This window comes from Melospiza melodia, chromosome Z, assembly GCF_035770615.1.
Source record: "Melospiza melodia melodia isolate bMelMel2 chromosome Z, bMelMel2.pri, whole genome shotgun sequence".
In the NCBI taxonomy this organism is placed as follows: Eukaryota; Metazoa; Chordata; class Aves; order Passeriformes; family Passerellidae; genus Melospiza; species Melospiza melodia.
Genome location: NC_086226.1, coordinates 43666892 through 43679497, shown reverse-complemented (window position 1 = coordinate 43679497; position 12606 = coordinate 43666892). Strand labels below are relative to the sequence as shown.

Below are 12606 nucleotides of genomic sequence, written 5' to 3'. Positions count from 1 at the left end.
GCACAACATCTTTTTTAGTGTTCCAGGGGGAAAAAAGAGGGTCCTGGTTCAGGGCAAATCCACAGATATCACAGTCCGGAGCAGGAATGTGGAGGAGTGAGTGCAGTGTCTGAAAACAAACTGCGCGCTTCTTCTCTCCCCCCCTTCACTCTCTGGAACAAGTCTTAAAGGTGCAAAACTTATTCAGCATAAACAGAACAAGACAATTGGGGATAAAAGCATCATATAGTCAACCTAGAACAACGAGTAATGAGTGCGTTGTCCAAAGTTGTGGGGAAAGAAGAATTGGCATTCAGATGACTCTTCCTTTCACTTTTATTCTGGAGCAGTGTCTGGTGATTTGTTAAGGTACTGTATGATGTTCCATGTATGATGTTCCTTCTCCTTTCCTAGGGGCTGCGGATTATTTTTTCAGATGCTTCCAGACTCATCTTCCGAATGAGTGCTTCTAGTCATGTGAGAGCTACTCTGCGGATCTATGCAGAGAGTTATGAAAAGGATCCTAGCCAACACAATAAGGAACCACAGGTAATGCCACAGGATTGTAGTAGGTCAGTAAGTAAAGCACTGCCTTGGTATAGCAGTGGCTACAGGTTTTCATCTTTGATCAGAAGCAACACTCAATGCTTTGACCCATGTACTATGTTTGTAGATGATTTCCCTGGTCTTGTAAGTGTACACCTTTTGAGTAAGGACCAGCAGTTTTAATCAATGACTTCACTGATTAAAGTTAAGAGAAGTCATTCTGGTTAGAATTTTTTTCAGAAGTTTTTTAGAGTTGTGATTTGATTTATGGAACAGTATTTTAAAAATAAGATAACAATTTTTGAAGGAGATTATCTGAGAGCCACTTAATTAGGGCATTCCAAGGACTCTTGTACAATCAGAGTACAGTTAGGAAATGTGGATACCAGAGTCTCAACAATGTAGGGATTCCTTGTAAGGGAAAGACTTGCAACTGTCTCAGAATTATCTCATATCATAACCTTTTTCCTAAGAAGAGTAAAGCTTAAGAGCAAGCTGCTGGATTGTCCAGCAGATGCCTTATGCAATTAATAAAATAAATTACATTCCACACTCTTAGCTTCTTCTCAGTAAATGTTCTTTATGCTGTGATATGCAAGGCAGGACTAAGGATATTTCATGGAAAAGAAGTTAAGCATTTGGCTTGTAGTAAATCAAAACTCCCTAGTATTAAGTCTCATGTAGTTGTGTCTTCATGACTGGAATGCAAATGCAAATCTACGAAAACATATATGCTGTCAAATGAATTTGAACTCTAAGTAAGTGTTTGATGCTTCACCAGATTCTGACCATAAACTTAGTGAGTTTCTTCTTACGCTGTTCAACGGTCAGGTATCAGTCATGAAAGTGCTTCCGTTGTCACAGAAATGTTGCAGATCCCATGCCTGCAGATATGATCTATTAAATTCTGCTTGCATTTGCTTGAGAGAGGTGCATGAAGTCTTCCAGAATACAGACCATGTCCAGGGAGCAGCAGGAATGGGTCTGCTGCACAAGGCAGTAGAAGCCAGACATCCTGCTGCACCACAGGCAGCGCCCACCTTGTCCAGGGAACAGTCCTGCAGCAGGAAGGTGAGGAGGACAGGGCAGCTCTGTGGTAGCAAGCTGCCTCAACAAGTGATGGATCAGAGGCAGGGTTCATCTGGGGCAGCAGAAAAGATGATGCCAGAGACAAAGCTGGAGACAAGGATGAGTAGACCTACTCAGGAGACAGGGTCAAAGTCAAAACTGGAGACAAGATACAGCATATATCCAAGCAGTCTTTCAGGGAAAGAAGCTGCCTGTAGCTTCTCCTGGGCCTGAGGTTCACCCAGGCAGCAGAGGCAGAGACAAGGCTGGAGATAGGCACTCCTACGGCTTAGCTCAGGCAGGGACCAACACCCCTGGGACAGGCTGTAATGGGCCTTGGCCAGGGTGCAGGGGAAAGTCCTCAGGGGATCCTAAGCAGGCCAGTAGGGCTTATGACTGTCCTCGAGGATTTCAGAGTTTGGTCTTTTATTCAGCGCACCAAAAGGGCCTGTTTTTCCCAAGGACAGAAAAAAGGTTGGAAGGGATTTCTCTTTCTGTATTGGTAACAAAGCCTGTCAGATCACAGGACTTTTGGCTGTTTAATCAGAATATTCACTAGCGAACAAATAATCCCAGGGGTAGAAACATCATTGCCTTAAAACTTGCTACAGGGACTTTCCTGCATTTATGCAGTGCAGAAAGGCATTTTGATATCCAGACTGCCTCAGGAAATACATGGTATTGTAAACACCCTCCTCATCTCCTGCCATGTGCATAACATCTGGAATAAATATAAGTTTCATCTCAATTAATACAATAAATTCTTTATTTGGTTTCTCATTGCTTAATCTTGCACAGTTCCCACTGCTTGTCTTTCCTTGCCCTGGCTGCATGCTTTGCCAACAACATCAGTGCATTAGAAACAACAGGGTCATAGATTGTATCTGACAGGCAGATGGCAGACTTCAAGACAGTGCATAAATTTTAGGAGATCCTCATTTACAAAAATAACTAAATGTTTCACGGGAGAACATTTTATAGTCTTCAGTGAAGTATGTAAAAGAATGTGAATAAAATACTCCTTTTTCAGAAAACAGCATTGCTAGAAAGGGGTGCCATAGTTTCCCTGATACTGTAATTCCTTTATTGTTCAGTTTGCTTTAAAGTTCATATTGACAGGCACACATCTAAAAGAGGTGTGACAGATTTGTAGTTTCAAGAACTTTGTTGCCTATTTGCTGTCAGTAACAGGAACACAACATATATGTAAGTGGTCAGTTACGAAAAAAGCACTGACATAAAGGAGTATATTAACTATATATGGATACTTTATGTATTACCTTATGATATTTACTAAAGTTGTTACATTTTGAATTATATTTTTCTGTAGCTGAGGAGACAGTTGTATGTGGTTTCTGTATTATTGCACTCTTTCTGAAACAGCTGATCAAGAAAATCTCCCTTCCATACCTTTTATGTCATAAACCAAGACAACATTATTTGATGATTAGCTGCTTAAGTAAATATTCAGATGGTCCTGTTTATTGCACCACGTCTTTCCAGCATCTTGTTTTAGATAATGCACTGCTCCATGTTTTTGCCTGGTGACAATTCCAGTCAAAACCTGACTTGAAAGGCAAAAATACCTTGATACATCTTTTGCTTTTTGTCACAGTCGTGACAAAACTCAGTCAACTCAGTTGTGTTGGAGGTTCCATTTTGTGGAATTGTTATGGTAATTAGCTTGACTTTGCCTCATACCAGCATCCTTCCCCCCCCCGCCCCCGCTTTCCTTTTCCAGACAAAGCCTTTTCCAAAATTATTCATCCAACTTTACGGTAGTGTTCAAGTTCTTTTTATTTTGCTTCTGTAGTCTTTGACAATGTAGCTTCTGATGGTCAATTTTTCACAGATAAGTAAATGTCTGAACTACATCTTCCAATGTGCATGTTGAGATGTGCATATTATTCTGGAGCACTAATTGTGGCACTTTTTGAGTTGAACTGAACCTTCTTGACCTTTTGTTCTGGTTTATATGTAGGCCAGTATGTGTTGTAAACCATAGGTGTTAATGAATGTAAGAGTCACCCAAATCTTATTTTAGTACTATCTTTCATACAATTAATTGCTAGTACTTTCTACCTAGCATAAAGCATCGACAACTTCCTGATTTACAAGAAAAGTCTTCAGAGGAAAGTGGTAAAACATGCCAATAATGTATGTTTGAGGTCATGGACAAATGTGAATAGCCATGACTTCTAGCTGTTGAATGATCCATTTAAAGAAATTTGCAGAAGCAGCTTCATGGACACCTGGGAAATGAGGGGTTGCTACTTTTTTCTGTTCAGTTCTTTCTGCAAGCCAGTATCTACAGTGAAAATCAGGAGCAATAAAGAAAAATTAACATCATACTCTCTCCAAAGTGTTTCAGAAACAACTCAGTGTTTTCAATTCAAACAAATCAAATTCAATTCAAAATATTACTCATTTGAATATTGCATAACTTAGAGTGGTGATGCAATCTAGATCTAAAACAAAGTCTTAAAAACAATGCCCAACACTTTTCTAAAACTGAAATATTCTGCTCTAGAATTAAACTTCACTCTATTGGTGTGGCTTGTCACAAGTGATGCCCCTCATCACTGGGCATTCCTGTGAATAGTACTTTCCAGATAGTTTTTACATAGATGATTTATATTTTAAAATTATTTTGTTGTTTTTAACTATTCAGATAGGCATCCAACTAGCATTTCAGAAAGCTCAGTTCATTATAACAAACAGGCTTCTCTCTGAAATCTTACATGAATCGGACTTTTATGCATTGGCATGAATGTTTTTCTAAGTGAACAGAGTTATGTTTTCCTAAATTTATTACAGTTATAAAAAGTAGAGAGAGATGTTCAATGGGCATGAACTACTAAAATAAGACTTTGTTGACCTTTAATCTCATTTATAGCCTTACTTTGTTATGTTACCTCAATATTTGATATTTGTACATCTCCACACGTCTTGTCCTTTTTTTAGCCACGTGGATGTATTATTGAACTTGGATAAGATCCAAACAGGAAGTTTCATATACAAAAGCAAAGAAAGAAATGATCCACCATGATTGTACTTGTAAATCCAGCATGTTCTTCCACCACATGTTGTGCTGCTGTTTCAGGGTAACTGTCCTGAAAAGATTGTCAGTAGTCATTAGTCCCCATTATTCTGATAAAGACCTAATTAGCTCTCTTTACAGTACATTATAATTTATTATGTGAGTTCTCTCAGCAATAAATAGGGGTTGACAAAGAGTCACAGAATTATAGAATGGTTTGGGTTGGAAGGGACCTTAAAGATCATGTATCTCCAGCCTTCCTGACTAAACCAGGTTGCTCAGAGCTCCATCCACACCTGACTTTGAAGTGCCTCAGCAGCCTCGCAGTAAAGAATTTCTTCCTAGTATCTAATCTAAATTGTGCTCTTTCAGTTTTAATCCATTCCCACTTGCTCTGTCGCTACATGTAAAAAGTTCCTCTCTTTCTTTTAGGCTCCCTTTAGGTGCTGGAAGGCTGCAGTTAGGTCACTCACTTCTGTTTGCCAGGCTGAATGTATTCAGTTCTATCAGCCTTTCCTCATAGGGCAGGTGGTCCATGCCCCTGTTCAGCTTGGTGTCACTCCTTTGGACTTGCTTCACAGGTCCCTGTCCTTCCAGTGCTGGGAGCCCAGAGCTGATGCAGCCCTGCAGGTGGGGTCTCAGCAGAGCAGAGCAGAGGGGCAGAATCCCCTCCCTGCCCTGCTGCCCACCCTGCTCTGGATGCAGCCCAGGACACGTGTGGCTCTCTGGGCTGGCAGTGCCTGTGGCTGGGGCATGTCCAGCCTCTCAGCCACCAGCACCCCCAATTCCTTCTGGGCAGGGCTGCTGGGATCTGTTCATGCCCAGCCCGTGCTGGCACCAGGGCTGCTCTGACCCATGGGCAGCACCTTGCACTTGGTCTTAAAAATTCCATGAGATTCCCATGGGCCCACTTCTCAAGCTTCTCAAGTCACTCTGGATGGGATGACATCCAGAGTGACATCCAAGTCACTCTGAATGTCATCCCATCCTTCAGGTATGTCAAGTGCACCACTCAGGGTGGTGTCATCTGCAGATCTGCTAAGGGTACACTTGATCCCTTTGTCCATGTCATTAATGAAGATACTGAATAACACTAGTCCCATTATGGACCCCCAAGGTACACCACTTTTCACTCAAGTCCATTGGGACTCTGAGCCATTGACCACCTGCCTCTGGATGTGACTGTCAAACCAATTCCCCTGAACAGTCCACCCACTGAGTCCATCTCTCTCCAGTCAAGAGAGGAGGATGTTGTGGGGGACTGTGCCAAAGGCTTTGCACTAAAATAAAGATAAATGACACCCATAACCCTTCTCTTGTCCACTGATGCCATCACCCCATTGTAGAGGGCCACTGGCTTGATCAGGCAGGATCTGCCCTTGGTGCAGTTGTGTTGTCTGTCCTGAATCACCTCCCTGTCCTGCATGTGCACAGCTCTAGGGGCATCTGTTCTGTGATATTCCCAGGCAGGGGTGGGGCTGGCGGGTCAGTGTTTCTCAGTACTCCTCCTTTCTACCCTTCTTAAGGGTGGGTACAATATTTTTCCCTTTTTCCAGTCACCTGGGACTTGTCCTGACTGCCATGACTTCAAATATCAAGGAGAGTGGCTGTGCAATTACATCAACCAATTCCCTCAGTTGTATGCAGTCTATATTGGGTACTCTTTAAATGGGATGCAGTGAATCACAAATACTGCAGTTACTTTTGCTGTAGACTAGTAAATAATGGACTAGTTAGCTACGGAATCATAAGATTAGCAGTAGCCAAGCAAAGACTTCAGGGCAGGAGTTGCTTCTTTGTGTTTTTATTGGAAAAGGCAAGCCAATTAGAAAGCACAAAAAAAAGGAAAAAAGGTTAAAAATACATCTTGATCATCAAAGATTCATTTCATGAGTTTCTGAAATGGATTTTGAAAAGTGAGAAGCAGAGAGAAAAACCCTCTGATTTTCAGGTGGATCTTGTTTGGTATATGAAAAATTATTGCCTCTCTGTTTACTTTTGAGGGTTTTTTAGCATTACTCTGTTTAGCTATCAGAACATGCAGTACAGTCCATAAAAATTATATGAAATTGTTCTGATTTCATCTGGCTAGAATTAATTTTCTTCTTACTAGGTGTTGCAGTGCTGTTTTGGATTTGGTATGAGAATAATGCTGATAACACGCTGATGTAGTTGCTGCTAAGTAGAAGTTAACCCGTGTCAAGGACTTTTCCGTCTCCTGTGCTCTCTCAGTGAGGACAAGAATCTGGGAGGGACCATAGCTGTGATGGGTGACCTGAACTGGCCAAAGGGGTATTCCATACCACAGAACGTCTTGTTTGGTGTATTAACTGTGTGGGAGTTAGCTGTGAGGGGCTGATGGCTGCTCAGGTCAGGCTGATCATCAGTCAGTGGGTGGTGGGTGCTGTATTGTGCATAATTTGTGTGAGTTTAGTTGGATTTTATTCCTTACTCTTTTTCCTTTTATTATTAGTTTTGTTATTGTATCTTCGTTTATTTCAGTTATTAAGCTGTGCTTATCTCAGTCCATGGGTTTTACAATTCTCTACCAGTCTGCCAGGGTCAGGGAAGTGAGTGAACAGCTGTGGGGTCCTTAGTTGCTGGCTGGAGTCGAACCATAATAAAAGTTTTGCCTTAACTGTTAAAATTCATAAGATTTTCTTAGAGGACACATGGAATGTGGAGACTTATATCTGTTTGAACACACTCTTAGATAATGCAGCATGTTTGTGCTATTCAAGTAATTTAGCTTCAGATTCTTCTCAAAGTCACGCTGTAGAGTGAAGAAATTTTAAATCAACTTGGACTGCAAAGGAAATAAATCATGGGACACTAATTATCAAATATTCCATGAATCAAGGAAATTAGTTAATCAAACCTAATTTTCCCTTAAAGCTCTTTGGATATACTAGAAAAGAACTAATCTTTTGTGAACATAGATGTCTTCATGCTCCACTTGGTTTCCATTTTCCGCCTGTTTATTTCACCTTTCATGCCTGCCCTCCTCTATTGCCAGAGGCAGAACAAGTGGTTTCTTGACCTTTATTGTAATTCTCTTTGAGTTAACGGGCAGACTATGCACAAGACTAGAGAGGTCAGTTTCCTTTTTTTCTGTGGAAATTGTTCTTCTCAGCTGAATCAAGTGAACACCACCAGTGCTGTGCATATTACAGAGTCAGTTCAGTTTGTTTCACAATGAGCCTCACCCCTTAGATCCTTATGGCAGGTAGGTGGCTGTAGCATAAACCTTTCCAAAGACTTCTGGGTGTTTTTGGAATGGAAGGCCAAAGCAAGCACACTGTGGCGAGCTTTGTGTTGAGCCCTTATGGCAGGATGTACAGGCACAATGCTGAGCTTTTTAACATGCAATCAGGTACATTTCAGCCCTTCCTAACTTTTTGATAAACCTGATGCATCATTGGGAAAAATCTTATCCGCGATCTTGATTAGAAGAGAGGAAATTGTATGGAATTTTCTTGCAAGATCACGGAGAGAAAAATTGCTAACGAGCCAAGAGGAGTTATACGTGTCTGACAGCTCTGCTACAGATTATTCCCAAGGAAAAAGCTTTTAATCTGTATGTGCCTGATGTTAGATATCTTGATTTATTTTCTCGTAATCATTCCTTCCTCCTAGCTAATTTTTTAGAGATATAACTTCTACCTATGATTACTAAAGCAAGATCTGATTAAGTCAGTTCTGGTAATTTTCAATTCTTACATTTTATCTAAAGGGTAACATGCCATATGTCCTAAACAGTTGCCAAGAGATAAATGGGCTATTTAACATCCAGAGTAATTTCAACTGTCACTTAGAATTGAAATGTCAATAGTAAAGTTTTACAGTTTCTCAAGTAGACAGAACCAATTAAAAATACTTTTAAAAAAGATCTCCTTGAGATATAGAAGCCTTTCTAGAGGAATATTAGTGATAAATGATTGTTGGCTAAGATTTATCTCTTGCAGCTGTAATGTAAACTATTCATGACAGATGTAAAGGAATTTTTAAAAGACATATGTAGTACTAGTTTCTTGTTATTCTGTCCTGTTCTTGCTATTCCATATATTATGCACTTTTGCCTTTTTTACATATTGTGGGTGAAGAAAGTATAAAAATTAAATTGAAGTGTAGAAAGACAGAATTAAAAAAGAACTTTCTCTGTTGAAAAACATGATTGCAACAAGCAGAATACTTAGTAGTAATTGGAATCATTTGGCAGGCTAAATTGTTTTTGTAAATGAGTGTCACATAAACTCATTTGATTCTGTGTTTTGTTCCAGCATTGTGTAAAGTGTTGAGTGTGGATTTTTTTTTTTAAATTCAGAGTGCATTTCTTGCCTAAAAAAGCAGGATCCAGTAAAGCAGGTCAGGACAGTTCCTTTTTGATTTTTCTTGTACTTTTTAGATTAAATAAGGAAGAGGTTTCTTAGGGGAGTGCTGGAGAACTTCAAATGCTTTAGTCTCATCCAGACCTTATAAATTGGCACATTTTAATATTTACTTTTGCAGCATTTGCTCACAGATACGAGTTTGTGCTCGACATATTAATCTTCTCTAAGTATGTTTGACTTTAATAGACTTGTGTTCTGCTTCAGTGATTATTCAGAAGACAGATATCTACAAATATGGAGCTTTTTTAACAATAACATGTCAGACTGCTCACACTTGTGCATAACTGAGCTTAATCATAAACTCACTTGACACCAATGGCATTCATGGTGTTATTCCATGACTCTGCTTGCACAGTTAGTCTCTTCACTCTTTTTGATTTAACTGTCTGACTGTTTGCATAAGTAAAGAAACACCTCCTCCTGTCAGAAACTGTCAGGTGGCTGAAACACATTCAAAATATTGATTATACAGGCTTATAAAAGAAGATATCTCTAAATTTCAGCTCCCCAGAATTACTGTTCTGTTTCATTTGATTCTCAAACCTAATGTATATGAAGCTGGAATTAGTTTATTTGAAAGAGACAGCTGTAGAAAATCTCTAAGGATCAAAGAATTAGTTTGGTAACCAAATATATGAGTCTCTGAAAGGAAAATTTTCACACAAAACTCAGTTCTGCCATTTTATCTTTGTGAATCATTTAACTAACTGAAAGACTATCCAATTGCCATTTAAAAAGTTGTGTTTTGCTTGATTTTCATGTGGTACTATCATAGCTGTCATCTGTACTCACCCATTCAAGCCTATAAATGGCTGTTTAATAAGGTCTGTAGCCCGAAACTTGAAAGTTCATGCTGTTCTTTTGGAATTTATCCTGTTAATACAGTTACATGTGGTATTAGTCAAAATACACTTCTTTGAATTCTGTTAAGGTAGTTAGTTGTTACAGTCCCTTCTGACCCAAAGCTTCACATATTAAGTGTATTTAGAGAAAGAAGAAAATATCATCTGTTTGATTTTCCCTCATCAGAATAGAAGCTGGTCTACCTCTTGTTATTTCTGGGCTGTTTTGTACTGCAGATTTCAAAGAGCTCCACAATTCCTGTTTCACAGAGAGTGATCAATACAGTGTATATTTACTGTTTCTCTTTTCTGCATAGCTTAGATGTACTCAGTGTAACACTTCACAAAACATATGCTAAGCATGATACTTCATTGTGTCAAGTATAACAGCAATAGACACCATAGCTGTGTCAGTTTTTGATATTCTTATTTACTATTATTATTGTATAATTATGCAGTTAAAAGAAGGATTTATAAATGTAAGTTGTTTTTTGATATTTCTGCTTTATGTAATTCAATGTATTTCTTCATCTTTAGGCCGTCCTGAGTCCTCTTATTGCAATTGCACTGAAAATATCTCAGATTCATGAGAGGACAGGACGAAAGGGACCCACTGTCATCACCTGAAGCTACGGAAGATTGTTAAACCAGGGCCAAAAGAGGAACAGCAAGGAAGAGACAGAACCTTGTTAAAACTTGTTAGCCATTTGTGCCTTGTATGATTTTAAAAGTTAGGTGGGAAGAAAAATTCAATATAACATTAAGCGTAATCATTTGCATTGATCTCCAAATGCAATAGTGTATTGACTTGTTTTACCTGCAGTATCATAATTTCTGAAAACAGTATAACCAAAGAAGGAGGCCTTAACATTCAAATGTTGTCAGTAATGTAGCCAAAAATGACAACTTCTTGGTGTTGAATGCTATGATAAAAGTTGGAGAAATTTCAGTAAGGGAGAGAGAGGGAGGAATTGCAAAGCAAAGACATGTTTGGTGAGTGTTGTTTGGGATTCTTGTCACGTTCTGGTAAGTTTCTGAAGAGGTGTACAGAGCATGTCTGAGTCACAGGGCCGTATACTAAGCTTTGCACGGGGTGTATTTCCTCCCCTGGCTCCATGCCTCCTCTCAGGCCTCTCCTGTTGCTCACAGATGCACACTGACAGCCGTGTTGTATACACACTTACACTTGCTCCAAAAGATGGGATTATTCCATACTTTTTTACCCCTGCTTTTAAAACATATCAATGTGACTTGTGCCTTTAGATTTTCCTCTTTTTTTGACTCTTTGGTTGTTTTCCTCCAGAAGGAGGCCTTTGTTCTATAAAGCTGATTTTGTCCTTCCAGCAATATGTCGGGTATGGAATCTGACTGTCTTCCATAATATTCCTCATGTCAGGAGATGATACTGGTGCTTACTGTGTTTGAAAGATAATCTCTGCAAGTTCAGCAATTGTTTAGGAGTTACGGAAGATTTTTTAAGTCTTCTGAATATTCATGCTCCACTTGCCACAAAGCAAGTGAGTGAGAGGGAATTGAACCCTAATCAATTGAATAGAAATACTAGTCTGACTCACCCTCTGGACATGGTTTCTATTAGATTCTTGGTAACAGTGGATCATGCAATAAAATTTTGGGGAGTACAAGAGATGTTCCCGGCATAGATCTGAGAAGGCTGTTGGGGATATGGACATCAGCATTTTTCTGCCTGTGAGATGATACAGTAGTTCTAGCTACAATACTGTGCTCTGAAAAAGAACACAAACACTTTATGCATGTAATTTGCTTGAAAGCTTTGCTTCCTTGGAAGTGGTATGATCACTTGTATCATTCGTCAAGATGGCTTTGTGCAGCTTGCCTCTTTGCAGTGTACTTCAATTCATTGTGGTTGTCAAACTTTAGTACAACTTATATAATATCGCAGCAAAGGAAATTGTTTAAATTTCTTTGAACACTTCTGTCAGAAAATGGCTATAACACTTAGTATACAATAAAGAGTAATGCCGTATGTCTGTCTTAATACATAATTGTGGACAAGACACCCTGCACTTTCAAGCATCCTAATAAAGTCGCCTTTATTACAATTACATTATTACTTAATTGGTTCTAAACAAATGAGGTATGTTCTCACTTAGTGTCCTACCTTGCCCTTAAATGTTCCCACAAACCAAAAGAGATTTTAAGACTTTAGCTCTTTTTACAAAGATTTTTCTTTTATATGATCATGACCAAGACATTTTCACACAGTTTGGGCATCTACTTTATAATGTAAGAGCGCTCATCTTCACAAAAACCTTGTTTATATAATGTTTTATGTTTATATTTATATTTATAGTTATATTTATTTATTAATTTATAATTTCATTTATATATATATTTTAGTTCAACTTCTCTAGGTGCAGGACAATAATCTCTTAAATAGTAGATCACACATGGTCAAGCATAGATACATTCTGAATTATGACAGTTCAAATTATTGGGTTTTGTGAGGGAACATTCTGTAAGTCAGTCCACTAAAATTTTTAAAATCTCATACACATTCTCTGACAATGAAATTATTTTTGAACTAGCTGTTTATACTATGGAGTATCCCATTTGCCAAGCTTTTCTGAAATGAGAATACAGTTTGAAAAGTAAAATATATTGCAGCCACGTGTCTTTCAGGATGCAGTGGGAAGACTCAAGAACAGATGAAGACTGAAGAAATATACTTGTGCTTTTATCAGAAAGCTGTCACTAGAGC

General features: G+C 38.9%; 1 protein-coding gene across 1 annotated transcript in view; it reads left to right on the top strand.

Annotated features, from left to right (window-relative positions):
- PGM5 (phosphoglucomutase 5) overlaps positions 1-11950 on the top strand; it is a 68643-nt gene extending 56693 nt beyond the window's left edge. The window contains exons 10-11 of the mRNA XM_063181332.1: positions 394-528; positions 10404-11950. Coding sequence (XP_063037402.1) covers positions 394-528; positions 10404-10493 — 225 coding nt within the window. The 3' untranslated portion in view covers positions 10494-11950. The remainder of the gene's footprint in view (positions 1-393; positions 529-10403) is intronic.
- Positions 11951-12606: the final 656 nt, after the last annotated feature.